This window comes from Azolla caroliniana, unplaced genomic scaffold (assembly GCF_043228905.1).
Source record: "Azolla caroliniana isolate FFs.n. ecotype wild unplaced genomic scaffold, voAzoCaro1.0.p SCAF_4, whole genome shotgun sequence".
Classification (NCBI taxonomy): domain Eukaryota; kingdom Viridiplantae; phylum Streptophyta; class Polypodiopsida; order Salviniales; family Salviniaceae; genus Azolla; species Azolla caroliniana.
In genome coordinates, this window is record NW_028230439.1 from 20,702,671 (window position 1) to 20,726,654 (window position 23,984).

At 37.3% G+C, this 23,984-nt stretch overlaps 3 protein-coding genes across 4 annotated transcripts; all 3 read right to left on the minus strand.

The window, feature by feature from the left end:
• Window positions 1-206: 206 nt before the first annotated feature.
• Window positions 207-3,577, minus strand: LOC147865342 (26S proteasome regulatory subunit S10B homolog B). The gene is made up of 9 exons (XM_087318126.1): window positions 3,446-3,577; window positions 2,803-2,922; window positions 2,360-2,658; window positions 2,189-2,275; window positions 2,019-2,105; window positions 1,807-1,944; window positions 1,535-1,726; window positions 1,339-1,437; window positions 207-563 (listed from the first exon to the last, which is right to left on the minus strand). Exons 1-9 carry the CDS (start codon window positions 3,549-3,551, stop codon window positions 489-491), a joined length of 1,203 nt encoding a protein of 400 aa, XP_087174252.1. The 5' UTR covers window positions 3,552-3,577; the 3' UTR covers window positions 207-488.
• A 1,563-nt stretch (window positions 3,578-5,140) lies between these two features.
• Window positions 5,141-10,416, minus strand: LOC147865343 (Glycosyltransferase family 29 (sialyltransferase) family protein). Of its 2 annotated transcripts, XM_087318122.1 has the most exons (12): window positions 10,217-10,416; window positions 10,014-10,102; window positions 8,531-8,617; window positions 8,363-8,440; window positions 8,181-8,281; window positions 7,497-7,689; window positions 7,319-7,409; window positions 7,162-7,226; window positions 6,848-7,002; window positions 6,661-6,742; window positions 5,903-6,012; window positions 5,141-5,484 (listed from the first exon to the last, which is right to left on the minus strand). In XM_087318122.1, the coding sequence occupies exons 1-12, from the start codon at window positions 10,299-10,301 to the stop codon at window positions 5,289-5,291; spliced, it is 1,332 nt and encodes a 443-aa protein (XP_087174248.1). In that variant the 5' UTR covers window positions 10,302-10,416; the 3' UTR covers window positions 5,141-5,288. The 2 variants fall into 2 exon arrangements, with proteins under 2 accessions (XP_087174248.1, XP_087174249.1); XM_087318123.1 differs by lacking the exon at window positions 10,217-10,416 and having other exon boundaries at window positions 8,535-8,617; window positions 10,014-10,108.
• A 4,478-nt stretch (window positions 10,417-14,894) lies between these two features.
• On the minus strand, window positions 14,895-21,211 carry MTP11 (Cation efflux family protein). Its single transcript, XM_087318124.1, has 6 exons — window positions 20,857-21,211; window positions 19,884-19,993; window positions 18,714-18,959; window positions 15,823-15,903; window positions 15,411-15,644; window positions 14,895-15,314 (listed from the first exon to the last, which is right to left on the minus strand). Exons 1-6 carry the CDS (start codon window positions 21,173-21,175, stop codon window positions 14,973-14,975), a joined length of 1,332 nt encoding a protein of 443 aa, XP_087174250.1. The 5' UTR covers window positions 21,176-21,211; the 3' UTR covers window positions 14,895-14,972.
• Window positions 21,212-23,984: the final 2,773 nt, after the last annotated feature.

Here is a 23,984-nt window from a genome sequence, read left to right on the forward strand (position 1 = left end):
AATAAGACCATGATTGCCCTCTTCATTGCAATCAACTTGTGCATTCACTTCATGTTCAACGTAGTTCAGAGTGTGGACACTATTGATACCCAATGGTTTCTAGTTCATTACCAATATGTCTCAAGGACAAGCTGTTTCTGAAACTTAGGGCCAATCAATGAGGTTTGTTCCCTAGTAAACAGTTCTACCACTTTAACCACCATTAATTTGATCGAAAAATCTCATTAAATTGATGCCAGAATATTTTGGTATCACCGCAGCATCATGTTTAACAATGTGATTTTTCAATCATAACTACAAAAATAACTCGACATTTCTGGCACTCTGCTTATAGAAATGCTTGCCACATAACAAGCCCTCTTTATAAAATAGTGGCTTGGGTCCTTCAAAGAGGTTTCCAAAAGTGAACTCGTGAGTCGTAACGTTGAGGGTGGAAAAGCTTAGGCTTTACTCTATTCCATAAGTTACCAAATTAACCGTATGTGTTACTATTCCTTTCCAAAATCAGTGCTGTAATGTGCTGTTGATTCAAGCTTTTTTGCATCATTCAGCTTCCGAACAGCCTGTGTAAAGAGTGAAATAGATGAGTCGCTACCAACCCACATAAAATGTTAGTAAAAACTGTTGTGTTTGGTCACCGTTTTGTTTTTTATTTTAATAATATTTATTATTAGTAGTACGAAACATAAGGACCGTTTTGTTTCTTTCTTAACTGTTACCCTTTTATTATGTCTTGAAAAGGGTACATCTAAACGTTTTCAGTGTGTGTATGTGTAAAGAAAAAAAAAACAGAGGGGGTTAACAAAACAAAACGACCGCTTTCTTTGAGAAGTATAAGAAGAAGAAAACGAGACAGAAAAAAAGAGAGAGAGTGAAGATGAGAGAACGAAAAACAGCAAGTTTGGTGCTCAACTCTTCTACGTTCCAACTTCACTATTCAAAGTGAGATCTACACTCTTACTACTTGTGGGCTTTATCATCCGGGTTTTATTCTCTTCTCTCTTTCACTCGTATGTTTGTGAGTTAGCTACCATTTCTTTGGATTATTGTACCCATTTTTGTCGATAGTATTTTGCTACATATCTCTACTTCACTTAGAGGTAGAGCTTGTATTTGCGTTATATCCTCTTTGTTGATAGTGGATTATCTTGGACTGTCCTGTGGTTGTTTCCCTCATTGAGGGTTTTTCGACATTAAATCTTGTGTCATCTATATTATATCATTGTGTGTGTTTTTGCGGCCTTTTATTTGATCGTTACCTCATAATAATCGATATAAACACGATGCTTGCTACACTCTTACGTGTCTATACCTCAACAAAAAATTATAGCTTACTACCTTCATGAAATCTTCTTGAATAACATAATCTCTATCTGCACGTATTGCAAACATGCCAGCTTCAGTACATACATTTCGAAGATCTGCTCCATTAAAACCCTGCATAGAAATAGCAAATATATAGCAAACATCAGAATCTCAGGATGCTACTATCTAAACAGTTCAGTACAAATCCGATGAAAATAAATGTACTAACTTCAGCCAGTTTAACAACAGCCTCATAGTCAATTTCTCCATGTTTTGTTATTCCAGCTGCATGGATCTTAAGAATTTCCATCCTTGACTGTTCATTGGGTAATGGAATCTCTATTTTGCGATCCAGACGGCCAGGACGTAGCAAGGCCGGATCAAGGACATCAGGTCGATTTGTAGCCATTATAATTTTAACCTGAATAAAATATTTGTCTTATTGTGTCAGTTCAAATTAAGGTTCAAGTTGTAGAGTTATTTCATATCCAAGCCTCAAACCTTTCCAAGCTGATCAAAACCATCCAGTTGATTTAATAATTCCATGAGAGTTCTCTGAATCTCACGATCAGCGCTTGTACCTTCACTGAACCGTCGGCCCCCAATAGCATCAATTTCATCCATAAAGATTATACAAGGCTACATTCAGAGAACGAACGCTTAGAAACATCTTATATCAAAGGTAAGCAAAAAATGATAAAAAAAACAATCACCTGATGATTGCGTGCATACCCAAACATTTCCCTTATAAGCCTTGCACTCTCGCCAATGTACTTATCCACTATCGCACTTGATACCACCTATGGGTGCACATAAAAAATTCAAAATTTAAATAAAAACTGTGGCTGAAACAGAAATACAGTCTTGTATTAGAATCATTTACCTTCAGAAAATTCGCATCAATATTGCTGGCAATAGCCCGTGCAAGTAATGTCTTTCCTGTTCCAGGAGGACCATAAAGTAGCACACCCTACATCAAAACCTAAGTATTAGCTTGACAGCAAAGAATCTGAAGTCCAAACTCTTTGGCAGTGTCAGGCATTGGCATATCTACCTTAGGTGGCTTGATGCCAACTCTAAGAAACAGCTCAGGATTCATAAGAGGAAGCTCAATAGATTCCCGAAGCTCACGAATCTGATCACTCAATCCACCAACTGCAGAATAGCTGATATTTCCAGGGTCCTCATGCAACATATTGTAGACCACAGGATCTACTTCACGAGGAAGGGCTCGCATTATCGTCAACGTAGTCATATCAAGTGCCACACGTGTGCCTGATGACAGTTTTTCTTTGTCTACTTTATTACGGCATCCAACAACATACCTTGGACCACTGCTTGCCTTTACAATTACTGCAGAAAAATGCACTCTATGAGAAATCTCTCAGGTAATGCTTCAAGAGGAAATGGGAATAATCTGTGAAGAAATAGAGTATTTCGTACATGCATAGGAATATTATTCTACAGTATTAAAATAACTGTACGACCATTACTAACATCTCTCATTGTCGAGCTGGCGTAAAACTTCCCCTATAATTTGTCCTACACTCTGAAGAGCTTTGAGATCATCTTCTGTTTTCTCAAAATCCTTTTTTGATGACTTTAAATTCTCTCGCACTGACAAAGACAATATAAGAAATTTTAATTAACCAATAATATTACAATGGAATGGAAAACACAATTAAAAAGATAGAAAATAAAACCAATCGCTGACAATAAGTCTCACAATAGAGCAAATGTGGTATATATCAAGGCAGAAGACTAGTCATATATAGTATCTAGCTCTAGCGTTGTTTGGTACAGATATATTTTATAGGAACCGTATGCTCATGTGCTGATGTAGCTCCCAAGGAATAAATCATCACAAATTATAAATGAGACCACATTCATAACTTGTATATGGTTCAAATTCATCTTTCTACATAAAAACTACATTTTCATGGGATTTGAGAGCAAAAAAACGGTTCATATTCCAAAACATCAGGCAACCAAATTGCTTGTAACCACGAAACAAAATAGATTTTCATTTATGAAATGGATCAAGATCCCGCATTCCAAAATCTCTGTTCTTTTCAAAACAGGTGGAGCATAATCCATGTCCTCCAGATAATAATAATAATAATAATACGAAAACGCTTACAAATACGAATTCTGGAATCGAGTTCTTTATGGTTGAGAAGACGTTTGCGATGGTCCGCCATCGCTGCAAGATGACGGGAAGCGGCTTCATCTGCGATGTCCGCCATGGGGGAGGATGCCCCGTGGGATACGTTCCAGTTATTCGTTCTCCTGCCCTGTTCAGTCTGTGCGCCTTTCTTCGTTCTGCTGCAGCTGCTCTGTTCCTCAAAAACCTCGAGAGGCAATCAATCAGGCACAGATAGATGGGTTTTGTTAATTTCTGTTTGCCTTTAATTGTACAAGGTGAAGCAGAGACAGAGAAAAGGCGAGAGAGACAGAGGAAAAGGAAGGTGTTTTTTCTTCAGTGTCTCTGCTACTTGTTTTTTGTGTTCACACTTTGGGCTGCCTCGGATGGATGGATTGCTCCCTCAAATTTTCAAGCATTTTTTGCTGCCCTGATCCACCCGACCGATCGTGTTGTTGGGAGAAACCCTAAACCCTAAACCCCCAAAGCGAGAGACCCTTCTTCATATCCGAGCTCTTCTCACCGATAAAAAATTCGTCTCCTCCTTCCATTCATCGTCACCTTCCCGATTCATTAAAGGTTGGTATATTCTTCACTCACCCTATATACTACCTCAATGCATTGATCAGCTCGTTGTTCCCGCCTCATGTGTATCTTGAAACGTTGATGGAATCAACAGAAATATTTGCTCTTGCTTCTTTTTTATGGAGATTGATCACCATGATGGATGTATGCGTAATGTCTAGTGAGATTTATAAACCGATGAGATCACCTACTTACATTTAAGGATTTTGCTAACGAAACCTTCATAAATAAGCTTTTTAACAGCCTTGTTTTATTCATGGTCACCTACCTCTACTCAATTTCTTAAGGTAGATTGTTTGCATTGATTAGTTTATTTGCACTAGCTACTTGTACTGGTGGCCTTCATGTCTCTTATGTGAGAAATAAATGCCACAGTCATACACTTATTTGGTTGGATTAAAAGAAATACTCACTTTGCCACATCAACCACTCCAAGTGACTTCTACTCCTTTCAAGTGCTTTCTCAAATTAAACAATTCTTGAGGTTTACAATCATTTTGAATTAATTCCAAGATAGTTTTGCACACAGATTAAATGAACCTTTGATGCAATCCAATCATGTACAAACAACATTTCCACATCATAATGGTAGAACTTCTAGTTCTGACTTTAAATACAATCATGTAACCTATATCCTTGTTCTAATCTGTATCAGCTTTCCTTGCATCAAGATTGGTAACAAGTTTTTCTTTGCAAGTTAATTGTTCAAATCCACCACTTCCACACTCACAATAGTTTAGCAAAACTTCTCATTCTTGAACTTGTCAAGTGTAATAGAAACATGATGCCATGCGTTTACATCACAATCAAACTATGTACAAACATATACTCCAGGACCATGCACACCATATAACCATGCCATATTTGTGTCCAGACTACCCACAAGCACACACACACGTGTGAGTGAGAGAAAGAGAGACATGAAATTTATTATTGTGATTTGCAAAGGTCAGCAAATCACATGAGAGACCAGGGTTTAACATTTCATCTTTTACAAATGATACAAGTGTTTGTGACCAATATATAGGGGAAGAAACTCATATACTTGGGAAGACTGTAACATGGGAGGAAAGAAGAACCGATGGACGGGCCAAAGACCAGAGGATATATGGGAAAAATACAGTGTATAACATCGTGGAATAATAATTTTACACTGCCATCACACAAATTTCACTCCAACTGATGAAAAATACCAAGCCTCTTTGATGACATAACTATATAAACTCTCTTCATTTTCACAAAGGCATCAATTAGTTTACACTAAAGTCGTTCTAGGTGTGACACAAAGTAGCTGCTGAGAATTACTTTGATCTAATGGATACAATGTTACGCCGCCTAGGGACTGGTAGTGCTCTCTGGTAGATTTCCTTTTCGGCACTTTCCTCGCTGTATTGTCTCGCACTGCCCACATTGCACATGAACTCAATGGACCCCCATTAGGAAAAGCTTTCCTGTATTTTTCACACAATTGTGGAAAACCCTTTACTTAGCATGGAACATCCTTTATTCAGCACACAATTTAACAAAAGCTTTTCTTTAGACAAATTTCCAAGAAATTAAGGATTTTCTTTAACCCACGATCTGGAATGAACGAGCATCTTTCTAAAACACAAATGAGTTCCTTGAGGGAACATTACAAAAAACGTTCACATACAAACCATTCCGAGAAATCTAAGTACTTTAGAAACAAGTCTAGGAAATTAAGGAGCATCCTTTTTGACACACAGCTTTCATTTAGACACAATTACCAGAAATAAAGGAGTATCCTCTTTCTTTGACACAATTTTGGAAGAGCTTTTTCCTTTGGGATTAATTCCAGGAAATCACAGACCATTTTATTTAGCACAAAATTTGGTAGAGGAAACATACCCTTCAAGCTTCTTTGCAGCCAATCTGGCATTGTATAGGGTCTCCTTGTCAGGCACATTGACAACCGTGTGTTTACTTGCCTCCCGCATTGGAGAGTGAATAGTGATAAACTGAAAATACAAAGAAAGATGTCAGAAATTTCACATGCATTCTATGGAAGTTGTTGTAAGCATTCACATAACAATAATATTAGGAGTATGTTGAAGGGCTAGAGTATGCCCATTAGCTATTGAGAAGTGATATTAAGAGGGTACCTCACTAAAACAAGCCTAGATAGCTATGATTTGGAGCTACACAAATACAAACATGCATGCATGCATCCACACATATTCATGCATATACACATACATACATACGAACATATACAAAATCACACCGTCAATCTGAAGGCAAAGTGATGATCGCTTGATCTTAATCTCCTCCTCCATCACATGCATACATGTATGCATATATACATCCGTATGTGCAAGATGCCACACATGCACGCATACATATGTCCATACATGCATCCATGCATGTACATGAACCTAAATATCTCCCTCCTTGCAGGCTCCAGTGCATGCATGCATATAAATATACATACACACACAAATGTATATTTTTACTAGATTCTCTATTCAACTGGAACGAAAGGCACAGGCATTACTATGTAAGAGTCTAGCCTTCTCGGTGGCGAGTAATTAATGATTTCTTTTGGTAAAACATGTTTGTTAGGTCAATTATGTAATCAAGAGTGTGACCCTGGTATATGAACTTACTCCTAAACACTCCATCATCTGGTAGTATGCCCTCCCTTGAAGTGGTGTATGACCACCCCTGGATTCTGAGAAGTATCTTGTCCTGGAATCAATTTAAGTCACAACAATCATCTTGTTGTCGATTGTACAGATAATGGAAACATGTAAGAGAATAAGACTAGCACTGTTATTGATTATGACAGCTCACCACTCCTTGTAGCCTGGGTCTACCGTAAAGCCATATATGTCAACTGTTTCACATAATGAAAGAGCGAATTCAACAGCCTTCAAACCAGTGCCCTTAGCAGCAGATCCAAGTGATGACCCAAGCATTAGGTAGACCGGGTTCTCTATAGGAACTTCCTGCTCTTACATGATCCTCCAAAATCATCAAATGCTTAAGGAGCAAATCATTATTAATAACTAAGCTTCCACCTTCAAATCATTGACTAAAGGATCGGCATTTAATTATTTGTAAACCTCTGATCAAACAGTTATTTACAAGGGGGTGGTAGTGCTTACTTTAATCATTTTGTTCATGATGTCATGAATTGTGGTTTTGATAATCAAAATCTCCTTTCCAGTACCTAGCAAGCACATTAACTATCATAAAAGCTAAGATTTTTCAAACTCGGATTTATCAACAATCATTTTAGTTCATCAATTTACAGTTCTTTACCATCCAGTTCTGCAACTTTATCTAAGGCTTTGGCAGACCCCCGGTTCAGCAGGCGAAAAGTTTTCTTGCTTCCAACATATTCAGTATAATTCTGCAAATTTCTGAATTATCTATGATTAATAAATAAAACTTAGTAGACTTAATTCAAGATTATCAAAGGCATGTTGAATATTCATACTGCAACAGGTGCACCATTGTTGCGGACAACTGCATCATATCCATCAATTTCTTTCCCAAGCTTCATTTTAAGAAGGTCTCCAGAGTTGCCAACAATGGCACACCTTCCATATTCACGAGGGAGGAATGGGGGATCTTGAGGTAACACTAGTGACAGCTTTTCCTCGCATAGGCTTTTGTTCTCACAATTGTTTCTGGCATTTATCAAATAGTGAAAGGTGTCACTAGCTAGCTTTTTTATGCCTATGATCAAAATCAACTTCAATGCATCCCCCTATATACCAAAAATCATAAACTATATTATCAAAGACAAGTCACATCCTTAATGCCTTCAGATTTAGCTAATAAGATGGAAAGCCATGGACTATATTGCCAATGGTTTAAAGGATCAACGCAACTCAAGGAGCTACATACAGAGACAAAAGAATAAATTCTGTCGTCGGTTCTTGGACCTCGAGATGGCAGGATTAGGGATATTGAGTATATATGTCAATAGGATAAATAGATTAGCGATTCGTTGACCATCTACACCTTACAAAAAAATTCTTGTAATTTATTCTCCCAACAAGAGTTAACATTTGATAGAATAAGCATATCATTTCAGATGGAATTCAACATTATAATTTTTGGTTTTGAACCTCCATCACAAAATTAAGGAAACAGAAGCAATGGTTTAAGGAAATACAAAGTTATCCCCTTGTTGATCCTCTTCCAAGCATAGGTTTCCCATCCATTTGGCAATGCATCAATGTATTCCTTTGTCAATATTGTACTCGTATTCCGTATCTACAAATTTCAATTCAGCTGGTACTTCAATTCACCAGAAACATTTGCTACATAAACAAATTACATTAGATTGCTATCAACCTGCTCCCACAGAATCAATGCCTCGCAAAGGTTAAAAACATAGCTCAAACTTTCAAGCTGTCCTGTCTTTGGGTCCTTCTGTTAATGCATATTGAGAACTAATCAGTAATAAATGGAATCGAAAATGCACATCAGAAAAGAAAAATTGGAGGAACAAGGAGGGCATACCCACTTGGGCACAGTGTGGCTGGGAAATTTCATGATAAAATGGCATTCATCTTTGAATTCAGCTTGTAGTCCAAACCCATTGGATTTCTGGTACCGCCATTGTCACAAACAAGAGCAATTAAACCTCGACTTATCATGGATTTAAAATTCAAAGAAATCTGCACAAGTATACATTCACATGTATGCAATGTGATCAATGATCATGGATCTCTAAACCCAAGAAATCAAAGTCACGTTGGAGTGTATGTCAAAAAAAATTCACACATATGATATGTGACCAATCACCAATGACAAATTCATCCTAATCCTAAATGCACATATATGCAATGTGTTGAGAGATCAAGCTCAACTTAGTTTAGTTAATTAGTCAACCATGTAACTTCATAGTTATCTAGATAGAATCTAGTTAGAAGTGTTGACTATAACGCCTTAAATAGGACCGTGTACTTAAGTGGGATATTCTAGATCCGCCACTCCTAAGTACATTTAATATAGGACTTACACATTAGTACCTATATTCTACTCACATGTGCACCTTTGCACATGAGATGTATATATACCTCATTGTGGGTATTTTTGTATTTAATGCTGATGATGATGATAAAGCTAATTTAATATAGTTACTCATCCCCCATCTTGTGCTGTTCATAAGTGTATCTCTCTCTCTCTCTCTCTCTCTCTCTCTCTCTCTCTCTCTCTCTCTCTCACACACACACACACACACATATCACTTAATCTTCCGCTTATCAACTAATCACATAATTAGGTACCAATTAATCCTTGCTTAATTACTTACCTGATTCTTAACACAATGTGATCAATGTACGTGTATCCTTAAACCCTGGACATCAAATACACCTTGGACAATACGTCAGCATAATGCCAGATGTATGACAGGTGATCAATCACAAATGACCAATCCTTGCCATATTAGGCACCCTAGATTGGGGAAAAGTCTTTGCAAGTGGAGTGAATCCGGTTGTTCATATGTCATACATGTGGATGAGCTCATTAATACTAGATTAGGTAGCCAAATGCAGTCTGGAGAGTGTTTGAAGAGTTCCATACATCTAGATTAATAGGGCACACAGCAATGAGTGCCCTATTAATCTAGATGTATGCTATGTAATTAATGGCTATACTTCAATGAGTCTCTAGCCATAAATCCAAACGTATGCCAAGTGCTCAATGTCAACACATCAATGAGCATTTAAGCATAAATACACATGTATGCCAAGTGATCAATGGTCATTCATTACTAAGATCTACACATCTGTGCTACAGTAGACAGCCAAATAGCCCCTGAAATAAATGAGCAATGGCATGATGAAGGATCAAAAAGGAATAAACTTTGAACAATGAAAGGGAAGCAAATAAGTTACATTGAATCAAAACCACAGAAATTTGTGGCCAAAAAAGAATAAGTGAAACAAAATGCAAGATATATATGTATATAGATAGATAGATGAGAATCAGACATTACCACACACTGCCGGAAACTGTTGTGAAGCTTCTGAAGTGCGATTCGATCTCTGGAGGAGACGGGAGCAGGAAGAGAATAAGGAAATCTTCCTGAAACACCAATAGCAAGAACAAAATGAAAACCCAAACAAAAAACAATGTAGGTTTTTGATGATTTGAAAAATCGGAAGACCGACAGGTAAGCCGAAGAAGTTTAGTCACTACCTCCAAACAGGGCCACAATACAGAGGAAGGAAGCCAAGAGAGAAGCAGAAACAGCGAGAAGAAACCAGATCCGGAGCAGATTCATCGATTCTTTCTTCAAACTGTTGTCTCTTTCTCCTTGCTCCGTTTCTATTCTAACTCTTCTTCTTCTTCTTCTTCTTCTTCCCTGTCGGCTTCTATTCTTTCTCTTCTGCTCTACTCTGAGAGTGTCGGTAGTAGAGATAAGTTTGATTACTTAAAATTAATGAGCTAATTTGAATTGATCCTTTCATTAAGCAGTTAATTAGTTCATTAGTTAATTGATTAGTTATCAGTCTCCTATCTTTTTGTCTCTTCTTTCTATTCCGTTTGGCCCGCAACTTATCGCCAAAAATAATAATGATGATGATGATACCCTCATATATCTAATGGCTGATAATGACACTTAGCTCGCCTGCCCCCTCCCACTCGTCAAAAAGCTAATCATGCATTTTGTTACCTACTTGCCCTTTTTAACTTCACTAAAGCTAAGCGTTATAATTGTCAGGGTCTCCCATTAATTAGTTGACCCCAATCATGGTAGGAAACACCTCCTTCCCACTGATAAAATTTTGAGATCTTGGATAGAAATGCACATTACATGCACTAGTCAATATATGATGCTTGTAGAGGCATGTGAACACATGCATGACAACCACGTCGATCTTGCTTGGTATTGGACATAAATGACCACCCTTATAAATGTATATTGCATGATAGAGATAAATGTACTAAGAGATACATAATTGCAGTGAGTTCTAATGTAAAATAGTATTTAGCTCATGACTTGCAACTTGAGGACAAGTCTTGGCAAGCAATGCAATCGATTTGGTCCTTTGTTATATATGAGTGTGTGAGATTAAGAATGTTCATGAAGGCATCTCACTATATTGAGTATATAGTTGCATTCTGTGTGCGTGTACGTGATAGATATCCTTTTAAGTTTCACAAGAAACTTATTACGATTTATGATAGAGAGAGAGAGAGAGAATATAATAAAATAGAATATATTTTATCGTCCACGAGGAGGCCAAATTTAACTATGGGACCAAATCAATATCTCAACTCACATGTGACTCTTTCATACGAAGGGGGGTTACTATTCTGCAGTAAAATCTCTCGATGTGAAAATAATGCACGCACGCATGTGCAGTTGTGCTCACCGTTCTTGGTGGAAACTTGAGCATAACAATCACTTTATCATGCACATCTAACTAGTCATCATATTTATTGTGAGTTACCTTAAACACTAAGCATACGATAAGTAAGTTATATTCATCCTCCATTAGGTTTTCGTTGCACATCTTCAATTTTCAATGATGATGCCATGATGATACCTCAACACCTGACTTGTGTGAGGAAATTAGTATATTCATCCTCCATTAGGTTTTCATTGCACATCTTCAATAAGTATTAAGGCTCTCCAAGAGCCAAGGCTCATGAGGGGTAGTTAATGAGATGTGATCGTATATGTTCTAACATATTCTTCCTTGTATTAGAGCCAATCATCTCGGTTAATATTTGCAATGTTATATTCCAATATTGATATTTTAGCAATTGCCACTTCATCATTAGTACCTCTAGTAATCTATCCTCAATGATCACATACTTCAGAGCATCACCTCATAACTCCAATGGATCTTTTACTCCCCATATCTTAAACCATTATTTCATAATGTCAAGAACCCAACCAAATGAGAGGATTATTCTCTTATTAGTTTTTTTGTACCTACCATCCTATATTCCAACTTGTTTGGGTAGTCTATGATCGGGTATGTTCTTGACTTTTGTGATATACTTGTATTAAACTCTTTGCATAGCTAATACCTCTATGGGTCACACGTGTTTCTAATAATATTGTGAAAGTTAGTGTGCGGAAGCTTATGCCAAACCAGCTCTGCCGGATAGTAACAATAAAGAGAAGAAGGTTTGATGGAAGCTTAACACAGGAGAGAGAGAGAGAGAGAGAGAGAGAGAGAGCAGAACATAAAACTCTATTCAAAATAATACCCTCGATATTCTGTACATAGAATGTGCTCAGGGAGCACTTTTATACAAGTCCATAAAGGACTGTCAGGTACTTCAATGCTCACATGAGCGACTATCACTGACTATCTCCCTCTCCCTCTCCCTCTACCTACTAAATATGTGTCATAGAACTTTAAGGTTCTATAACACACTAGTTATGAAACTAAGAGGTGGGGTGTTCCCACAAGTGTATAGTAAGGTATGTTCCCACACTAGGGAAGTTGAGTTTGATTCTCAACAATAACTATAAAGTATAACATTGATGTAGAGTCTTTTCCCTACAACTATGGTTAATTAACATTTATGGTCTCATACTCAATTTTTATAATTTTTATAAGCGACTACTAATCTTGTGTATCTTTGCTTCATCATATTTCTTCAATGGCTATCATCTAACATGGACCAAGAATGGATGGTTCACTTCTCTGGTTATATGGAGGAGAAATCACACCAAGGAAGCTACAAGAGAGTTTCCCCATGGGAGTATGTGAGGACAAGGGAGTTGTCAATACTAGAGAAGTGGATTATTGACATGGAAAGCCACTTGGAGTGGTGTCGAATGTTGTCACAAGCATGGGTGGATGATGCGAGTAGGTTTCTCAAGGACGATGCCAAGGAGTGGTACCTTTGAGAAAGCCAAAGAAGGCCCATCAAGAGTTGGGACGATTTCAAGCGACAAGTGCAAGAAATTTTTAGCCCAAGGGATGAACCTTCGAGGATGAAGGATTTTTCCTCAAGCAAGGGGAAAACTCGACCTATATATTTTAAATTATAAAACATTAATGAAATATATGATTGGTATTGATGATTGTGATGGGTTTCTCGATGGATTGCAGCATTCGTTGAGGGAGGAAGCCGAGAAATGGGAATCAACAACTTGGGAGGAAGTGATTGAGATCATGGAGCAAGTGGGTGATTGGGGGACCGCCCAACCCGAAGACCTTGGGTGAGAAAGGGGTTCTCCTTGAGCGACAAGAGCTCAAGAGGAGCTTGAACAAGAAGATGGAGAGGAGCTGACCACGCAAGAGCAAGTCAAGATAGCTTCGATCGAGATTGGCTCTACTAACTGGTACTCAATGCCAATCCCAATCCCAAAGGAGGCACCACCTTGGGTTGGGACAACCCAGTCCCAATGGATGGTCCCAAGGGAACACCCAATTTCTAGCCCAATAGTTAGCCACCCCAACGACATATTTGGCCTATATTATGAAGAAAATTCATCATTTGTAACCATTCACATTTTCACAACCTTATTCTATGATTCACTCTCTCTATTCACCATTTTGTCCCATCGAGAGTTGCTACTCACTTTTACACGTATCACGTGAAATGTAATATTTTTGGTCTCATAGGTCATATTTGACTTCCGATTCTTTATAATGATACATGAACATGTTTTGTGTCCCAATCATGTTTTGTGTATGTTTTAAGGACCCCCCATGAAATAGGGGCATAACATTTTGCACTATTCAAGTGTAAGATAGGGAGTGTTTATTTGACACCAATATAGTGAGCATTTATTAAATTCACATAGTTTGACCCAATATCAAAGATGGAGACCATTTTTCTCTAAGAAATTGGGGGTTGTTTCATAATTGTGATATGCACAATACTTTTGTACTTGATGGTAGGAATGGAATTATAGCACATCTTTAAAAGTTGGAGTATTGATGGGACAATTTTGTGTACTGACGCAGTTAAAATTCTTTGTCTTGCCTATTGGCGATCCTATGCAGCCCACTACCCATGTAACAATGTCACTACTTAGTTGTGGTACCATTGTAGTGTTTATCACACATTTATTCATATGATTTATTCGAGAGAAGATCATCTCAACATAGTTGGATGTAAAAAATATAAAATCCAATAAGCATTACTTAGATTTAAAATATCATCCAATCGAGACAAGTTACAATGCAGAGATTCAACTCTTGTTAGCCAATTTTGAGATTACATGAAAGGCAAATCTAATTACTATGCAAACACCGATAGAGAACCATTATTACAATAAATAAAAGATTAATTGAGTTGGCAATAACATTTACAGCAAATTAATATATACATCAATGCCTTTTGAGAGATAATGCTATTTTTTCTATATTTTTCAAGATGCATTTATATTACAAAAGATACAATGTCATAATTGGGTAGGTCTCTCATTCACAAGAAACACAGCCATTTGTCAGACATGGCAACAATTCTGAACCAACTCTTACTTGAATTTTGCGTGCATTTTTTAACCCTTGGTGCACTCTAATTAGAGAATACAAAGCTTTGCAGCCCTTGGAATATATGCCTCTCTGTAGAAAACGTCAACATCCAACGTATATAGAACTTTCAACACCTTGCTCTTTAGTAAATTGTGCCGAACACACTAGATCAATTCTACGGCTTTGGATAGTATATTTGTGAATGAAGCTCATAGAATGCCTCCAAAGTTGAGACAAATGACCTTTAGAGTCGATGAAAGACCATGTAAGCATGGTAGTTTCAGATCCCTAGGTCTCTCCATTAAGAGCACTTAAAAATTGTAACAAAAGGCTTTTGCGGGTCAAAAATATTTCTTGTTTATCTTATTAATAAGATTAGCAGAGAGATTTTGCTGTGACAATCTGTTGTAGCAAGAGGCGACAATAGAAAACTATTTCATCAAATTTGATTGCAACTTTTTCATGTGTTTTTACTTTAAAAAACACAACCAAAAACCAAGTCATGTTTTTCCATGTTCAGGTCGGTGGGTCACTTCATAATCAAGATGAACAAATGCTCGTTCTATATCGGGTAATCGTTCTAACTTATTCTGAAGAGACTCTCCTATATCATGAGCTTGCTGAAGAGGCATATCTGCAGGAAGAACAATGTCAACCTCGGCAAAATAATGGGATCCGAATGTATATGCCCTCACAGTATCAATCTGACGAATCTCTTTATGATGATTCCAGCACAGGTATGTTAGCTTTTGTAAGTACTCTGGTGATGCAGTCTTACCAACCAAAGAATTCACATTGTCTAGCACTGTCAACGACCATGTCCTTATTGTGTATAACGCCAACTATTATGCAAATTAGATCATGAGAAACCTTCATTTACTATTAAACCCATAAACACAACAAAAATGTAAAGGCCTTAAAATGGTTTCTTTTTTTACCACAATGGCACCAGCCGGATCCATCCACCAGTAGAATTCATTTGCCAAAATTGCTGCCAGGAGACCGATTGAATTTGTCATCACATCAAAGAAATGGTCCTGAGCATATGCTTGGACAATTTCATTTTTGAATGTTCGACAATACACCATTAGCAGGAGTTTCACCAGTGTTACAAATACCATTACTCCAATCAGCCAAGCTCTGTCATGACTGTCTAATGCAAGCTGCTTATCCTGCCAAATGCAAAAATCTGGAGATTTTGGTATCTAGCATTCAATTTAAACCTATTTACTGTACCCTAAAGCTTGTCCAATTTCAAAAGAGCAGTTTTAAATCTCCGAATTTAGAATTATGATTTGCAACAACAAGAGTGATAGACATGAGAAAATCTGGTAGGGGAAGGCACTTTACTCCATAAGTGATCTGGCGACCTGATTCAAGCAAAATCTGAAGCCCAAGCGTTGCCATAACTGATGCAAAAACAAGAATTCCCTGTAAATAGAAATGACGAGGCATATCAATGTTTTGACCAAAATAAGTTGAGAGCAAATGGTTTCATAAGAAATAGTAAGGTGAACAAAGAGCAGCTAAAAAAGACATTACATTACACTAGACTGAAAGTACAAGTAAGTAGCAGAAAACCTGTGGTAAAATCATACCATACAATGCCATAATAGCATACAAATCATATTCTAAAAAAACCATAATATTCGAGTGTGATTATATCCAATGAATTTTTCAATTTTTTCATTTGCATGGCATTGTATTACTTGCTGTCCTACTGTGACTGTACCATTCATCCTCTATGAAACCAGGCATGCATGTATCCAATATTAGGAAAATGAGGGTGAATATTTATCTAGATAGCTCAATATCTAGATATGATGTCCTATAACTAAAGGTTGTTAATACAAATCATTGCTTGTGCCCTTATTTTTCTTGAGACACTTGAACTTAAGCTTTTTTCGTCATTGAATTTCATGTTAGCCCAACAGATAGTAACAGGTTGGGAAAAAGCCAAAATTACAATATGCATGTAGCAGTAGAGGGTACATTATATAATCTACGGTCAGAGATTGAGATTGATCTGTAGGAATTTTTACCATGGAAGAAAGAGAAAAACTGTGAGGCATTTTCCACAGTAAGCTTATCTAGGCTAGTTAAGGAGTAGAAAGATATGAGATAGAAGGTAGTAAATACACACAATCTACAACCCTCACACAACCACATTTGGGCCAGAATAAGAATGTTATGGCATCTTTTTTGACCATCCCTTAGCCCCATAGACTGTACGGCAACATTGCTCGTCCATCTTGCACTCTGTCAGGTTACCAATTTATACCATTTTCTATTATGTTGGTAAATACACACAATCTACAACCCTCACAACCACATTTGGGCCAGAATAAGAATGTTATGGCGTCTTTTTTGACCATCCCTTAACCCCACAGACTGTACGGCAACATTGCTCGTCCATCTTGCGCTCTGTCAGGTTACCAATTTATACTATTTTCTATTATGTTGGTAATTGGTCCTTGTTACCGATGCAGAAGAGAACACCATTACATTTGCTCTCTTAGCCCCATGGACTCTAGCAGGTGACGTTGCCAAGCATAACTTTACCAATTTACACCCTTCTCCATTATGGTTATCTTTATTATGACCTTTCTCCCTCATGTGATAAACTAATTTTTAGCTTAAATTGGGAGCTAAACGCTTATGTGAATATGTCTAAATTATCAGAATACACAGCCATGACCAGTGTTTTGCTGTATAATGGACATACTCTGCAGCAGCTTCTGCACTTATTGTGCTCCAAGGTCTTATTGAAAATTCTTTGCATCATTATGTGCTGAAGGACAAGACCAGACACAAAGTTCCATCTTCAATGAACTGTTATTCCACCATGGACATAGCAAAAATAGGAACTTCAAAAATTAAAACATGTTGACATTGTTGTTATTGGCTGGATCAGGGAAAGAGATCAGCCCTATCTAAATCAGAGAAGACTGTGCATAGTTTCAGACGTAACGCAACCTATATCTAAATCCAGACAAAGAAATTGTATACATACTTTCGGCAGCTTCTGTTTTCTGGTTTTTGTTACAACTGCAAAACACAGTAATTGTGAATCTCTGCAAGCTTTCTCATGTGCAAGACAGCAATGGTGATACAAGTTTGGTAGTGAGTATAATGACACCCATAGATTGACATATTTGCATTCGTGGGGTTTCCCATTCGAATGCAAACGAATACGAATACGAATGGGTAGTCAAAGGAGTATAGACCAGATTATGTGTTTGTTAGATTATGTAATTCTTGTCCAGGAGTATAGACCAGATAGACAACAGATAGCCTCCCCCATCTAGCACGATGACAGAAGATGCACATAGACATACCTTTGATATTATTAATCCAAGTCAAAATATCCAGACACCACACCACGTAGGCCGAATCTACTGCTGAAACGTACTCAGCTGCATATGCCAAATCAGGTCGAGTACTACACAAGTAAAACATGCTTCGAACTAAAGACCTAATAGTTATCACTTCAACTTTGTTATCCTAAAGCTCACTTCCATAGGAGTGACTGCTGATTGCAGACTACTGTCCTGAACTTAATCAAGACTTCCAAAGCATATTTTACTGTTGAGAAATAAATATCTCCTTACATTCTCTCACCTTCTATGACACTTCCAATCTAAGACATCAACAGTCAAATATTTGTCATTTGAACCCGGTATTCAGAATTTCGTTTACTATCTTCAGCTCACTATCGTCCTTTGACATTTGAGTACAAAACCATATTCACTGCATTTTCCTTGCATCTCCAAGGGAGGAGAAGATTGGCAGTCCCATTATACCATATTCTTTACACTTAATTATGATCATAATCTGCTTATGTGCAATGCTTCCCATGTCAAATCCTCTGGTGTTGTTTTTGCATAAAGATTCAAAAGAGAAGGATGGTCCTACTCGAGTAAGATTAATTGATACTTTGTAGTCCTCCAACTGGATTTTAGAGTTTCATCCCTTTCTTCACATGAACACTGTACAGCATGTTGCACATTGTGTGAGGCATGCAGCATGTTTTCAGTACATTTGAGACAGAATTTATGACAATGTTTATCACTTAACATGCCCTTGTATATGGGCTCTTAGCTTAGAGCTTTTAAAAATGTAATGTTCAAATGCTATATGTGTTCATTATTGGGAACAAAAAGATATCTAATAAAGATCCTTAAGACTTCAAAACTACAAAACACAGCTATAAAAGCATATGATAGAGTAAAGTTACATACTAGTGGTTGCATTCGTTGTTTCCCAATGGGATAGACATAGGGGTTTGGTTGCTGCATGGACACTGCAGTAAACCATAGAATGAGTCCTGACAGCAGATCCAATAACGAATCTAAAGTTGATGCAATAATCGCCAATGATAATGTTGTGACTGAGACATAAACTTTAGAAATGAATAGAATCAGATTTGCCAAGTTTGAGATCTGAATTGCTCTCTTCTCATTTCTTGCCACTTCATCTCTGTACTCCTATAAATAAAATTAGCGATCATATAAGAGAACATTAGATATCAGAGAGACCATAAATGCACATATTCATCAATAATAAGTTCTTCGGTGCACAAGAGCTGTATTCAGTTTAAGATTGTTCTCTACAATGCCAACAGTGAAAATAGCACATCTGCCAACAGTACCAATCTTAGAACCCATGATTCAAATAGAGAAGGAATCACATAAATCCTAATTGAGTTGTTTAATCTATGTTATAATATACAAAGTTATCCTAGTACATTCACTAGGGTTTCAAATAAGGTCTAATTAATATTTAACTACAGATATATCAGTCTCCAGTTTTTCAATTTACGTTTACAAATATATGAACTTTTGTACTAGTCTTCGAATTTTTTATCACTCGGAAACATTGGACAGGGAATGGCAGCTGCACTCCTAGCTAAGATATTAGCATATCATCTTGCAAGCATCTTGTCTCTTGCACTAGGATTCAAAGGACTGTAGCATGCCCACTCTCTCTATGATTGGGGCACCTCAATTTGAGCTTTCACTCTTAAACACTTAAGTAAAAAAGTTTGGATCCCAACAATGAAGTGAAAGGAATGTCCAATACACAAATCATAAAATGACAGGGACACATAGGATGGCAGGCTTTCATCCAATGACACAAATTACAAAGCTGACATTTGTTGCTCAATATGTGGCAGTCAAGAAACGGCTCCATCAAGAATGACCTCGCAAGAAACAACATTAGTTCTCCTTCCCTAAACGACTTTCTATGCCCAGCGTTCCATACATTCCGCATGGAGCAAAATGCAAAGACTTTATGGTGAAAATCCACAGCTTTCGATGTTGAAACATTATCCCACAGAAAACTATTCTAGGAGTAGGGAGAAACAATTAAGATTGAAACAGAAAAGGTAGTTCATCATCAAATCTAACCTTAGATCCATATTCTAAAGTATCATCTTCAGTAAGGTCGTCCATTTTCGTGAATCCTTCCAGCATCTCTTCTTGTTGCTGATAATATTCATCCACTCTATTCATAGAACCTTCATAATTAAGATCATGGCAAGTGTAAGAGAGCATAATAATGTTCAGAAACTTTCGAGGGAAGATGACAGCTCCAAAGTCAATTATACGAATAAATAATAAGGGGAACAAGGAGGCATTAAGTTCAGTAAATTTTCAGGAAAATAAAGTATGCAGAAACATGGAAAACGCAAGCAGAAGCACATAAAACAGTTTCTGCTGTGATACAATTATAGAAGGACAATAAAGCCACATCATCAAATTCAAAAATGTTTTTGGAATGAAAGCACAGACACACAATCGAATTCATATTAAAGTGATACTCGAGTGCAAGAAACTGGCATCATCAACATTGTGGAATTCAGAATTTTTTTAAACAATACACACAAACGTAAAAACAAACAGGGATAAAACACATTATCAGGTGTAGATTCAAAAGAATACTCGACTGTGAGAAAGCATCTGAATGAAGTTCGCAAAATTTCCGGGAAAGAACGCAAGCAGTATTTGAACCATATCATAATGGAGTCAGGAATGTTTTTAAGGAATGATATGATAGATTCACAGAAAACTCTAAGAGTTTTAAGTCGAGTGAGGTAATTATTGGAAGGACGACAGAGTCTCACAATTATCATTGTCATCGTCATTAAATTGTCAAAAGCATTTCCAGACAATAAAGAAAGCAATCAATGACAGAATCACATAAGCACGGGAGAAACATGGGTAAAGAAGACGAAAGAGATTTACAGCAAGGAAGTCGTTAAAAGGATCAAGAAATCGGCGTCTGTTGTCACCACCATGATTAAGTTCGTATATTTTCAGGAAGCCAAAACAGGTAGGAACACAGAAAACACAGGAATTGATGAAGAAAGGTCTTCTATACCTAGCCGAGCGAGGCAGTCGTTGAAAGAACAAGCGGAAGGATGAGGCGCGGGAGGATCTGAGCGCTGAAAGCCATGAAAGCTGAGACGCCAGGAAGGGAGATCAGAAACACCGTTCCGGATGGAGGAAGGGGAGGAAGGGGAGGGGAGTAGCAGTAGAGCCTCGGTGTCTCCGTCATCTTCTGCTGAAACTCCGCCATCTCTTTGAGCTCCGTCCGCTCCTCCTCCGTCGCTTGAGTGCTTCTTCGGATGCAGGTGAGGATGGGAATGGCGATGGTGATGGTGATGGCGATGCGAAGAAGGAGAGTGAAGGAGCTCCATTTTCTTCTTCTTCTTCTTCTTCTTCCTTCTTCTTCTTCTTCTTCTTCTTTATTTTCTCTTTTTGTTTTGTTTTTGTGTTCTCTCTTTCTCTCTCTCTCTCTCTCTCTCTCGCTCTATCGTGTTTAAGTTTTTCTTGTGAAGAAGAAAAATATATTATTATTATTATTATTATTATTATTATTATTATTATTATTATTATCAGTTTAGGAGGTGGTCCGGTGGCACTTACGAACAAACAAGAAAAGCTCTTCCAAAAATAGGGGTCCCACCCACCCCAATTGTATATGTATACAGTATACGGTATCTGTATATGTATATGTATATGTATATGTATATGTATATGTATATGTATATGTATATGTGAATGTATGTGTGAATGTATGTGTATGTGTATGTGAATGTATGTGTGAATGTATGTGTATGTGTATGTGTATGTGTATGTGTATGTGTATGTGTATGTGTATGTCAAATCACAAACCATATCTCTATATTGTCATCTGGATCCGAATCCATGCATGCACCCACCACTCGAAAACACCCACACCACTCGTTATGATCTTCTGTGCTTCCATGGGGCTCGTGTTGAGTAGAAGCATCACGACTGTGTGTTTTGTCTGTTTATGTTGGTCTGGACACATTGCCCCAATGAATCATCAATGCTCTTTTCTTAACTCCATCTGGATCAGGCTCATTCTCAAAGTTGTACCGGAAGGAAAAAGTTATTTTGCGTCCCCACGTTATCTCATTACATCCTTTTGGCCCATGATTGCAAAGTACCCTCGACTTGGCACCGCTTGGAAAAAAATGGTTGTCATTGTGGTTTGCATCATTCACTTCTGTCATAATCCGAGACCCAACGATTGCATTGATTAAAAACCATGAAAGTTACAACTATGTCATGACACAAGATCGACGAGGTTTTTCAAATTCCTTTGGTCAAGGATCTATTGATACCAATGCTACATGATTAGGACTAGTTTACTCAAGTCTAACATGGTCAATGGTGATCAATGTGATCATACAATTGCCTTCAATTATGGTGCATGGACTCTAAGATATTCAAGGCATGTTGTTGTATGTGTGGTGGTCATGTATTATATTTGTACATGAGGCATTTGCAAGGGAACTTCCATGTTTATATGTAGAAAGAGAAAGTGTGCCAACGTGCATGTGTGTGTGTGTGTGTACGAGTGAGTGAGTGAGTGAGTGAGTGTGTGAGAGAGAGAGAGAGAGAGAGAGAGTTTTTAGGTCACGAATAAGAGCCACAAATGCACTTCATTAAAGGGATACTTGGTCACTTGTTAATGTCCCATCGTCTAACATTTATTGTCGTTGGTGCCCTCCTTAGGTTTATGATATGCGATATATTCTCTTTGTTTAGAATTTTTAAATTCTTTAGATTCATGGAATCCTCCTCTATATTTAGTAATTGAGATCCTACTCCAATATATTTATTATTTTACAAAGAGTTGTAGCCTTGTTGTGAAGTAAGTTGTGTCGTATTTCAATTCTCATCATATTTTGTAAAGCCAACTTAGGACGTGTGTTTCTGCATTTATCTCTTTCCTTTGTAACGTTATGAATGTACAAGCTATAATGTTATAATGAAGTCAATTATCCATAGATGAGTCCATTAATTTAGTGGATGATCACTTGGGTGATAAAAATATAGTCTAATGAAGTTCGCAAAATTCACCAAGCTAATCAAAGGGACTTATCGCCTATTTGTCTTTATGATTGTATGAGTATATGCATACATTCATAACATGTGCTCCACATTACATACACGCTCCTTCAATTGGGGTTATAACTTATAGCATACAATATACTCTCTTTATTAGGGCGTGTTGACAAATAAGCCAGTTTCAATGTCACTATACAGAACCGTACGTGAGATTCCCACTTTGTACGGCTCCTCACCATTCAGTTACTCTTAAGAGAAACAACTTCATGGTAATGAAACCAACCAGTGAAAAACATTAATCCTACAAAGACTAACCCACTTATTGTTGTGCAATACAGCTGTAATTCACTAGTTATTCCGGAGGCCAACGCATGAATGGTTGAGAGTTTATGTTTTCATCATCCTTGGTAAAGTCAAGTCCACTGCATGAAACATTCATAATTCATGTTCATGGGATTATTCCCTTCTTTGATATTAGGTATTAGTTTATAGTGGACATAAGATTATGTGTTTCTTGATGGGGTTCGACTATTTGATCATTTGTACCCCTTTGGGATTATTTGTCATTCAATGTTTGCGTGGAGATGATCATTCATTGGGTCTGGTGACTAGTTGAAATGTTGTGTGGAAATGGGTAGATGACGTCCAATTTTTACAATTTACAACCATTTTAACATGGGAAGCATGTATTATTATTTTTCTTTGCATTTTCCCCCCTATCAAGGAGGGTAGATTGTGTTCAGTGAAAATTCTTATACCCAAAGTTAAATTAATAGTGACCATAAACTTAATGTGTACAAACAATAAGTTTACAAGGTGCTATCATGTGAAATAATTGTTGATGTTGTTAACATGTGATGAAAAGTCTAGCGATGAGATTTTTAATTGCTAGTATGGCAAACTTTTGGCTTATAACAATACTCAATAAAGAGAAAGTGAAGTTGACCCCAAACAATACATACGAGGCAATACCCATTTTGTATGTATGATTGTTTGGAATGTTCTTGAAATATGTACGCTCTTTGTGGGTCATAGTGTTTGGGAGTTTGTATACCCTCTAATTTGGGATACGTAAACGTAAACGAACAATCATAAATTACTCTATTTAAGTGTAATGGGTCGATG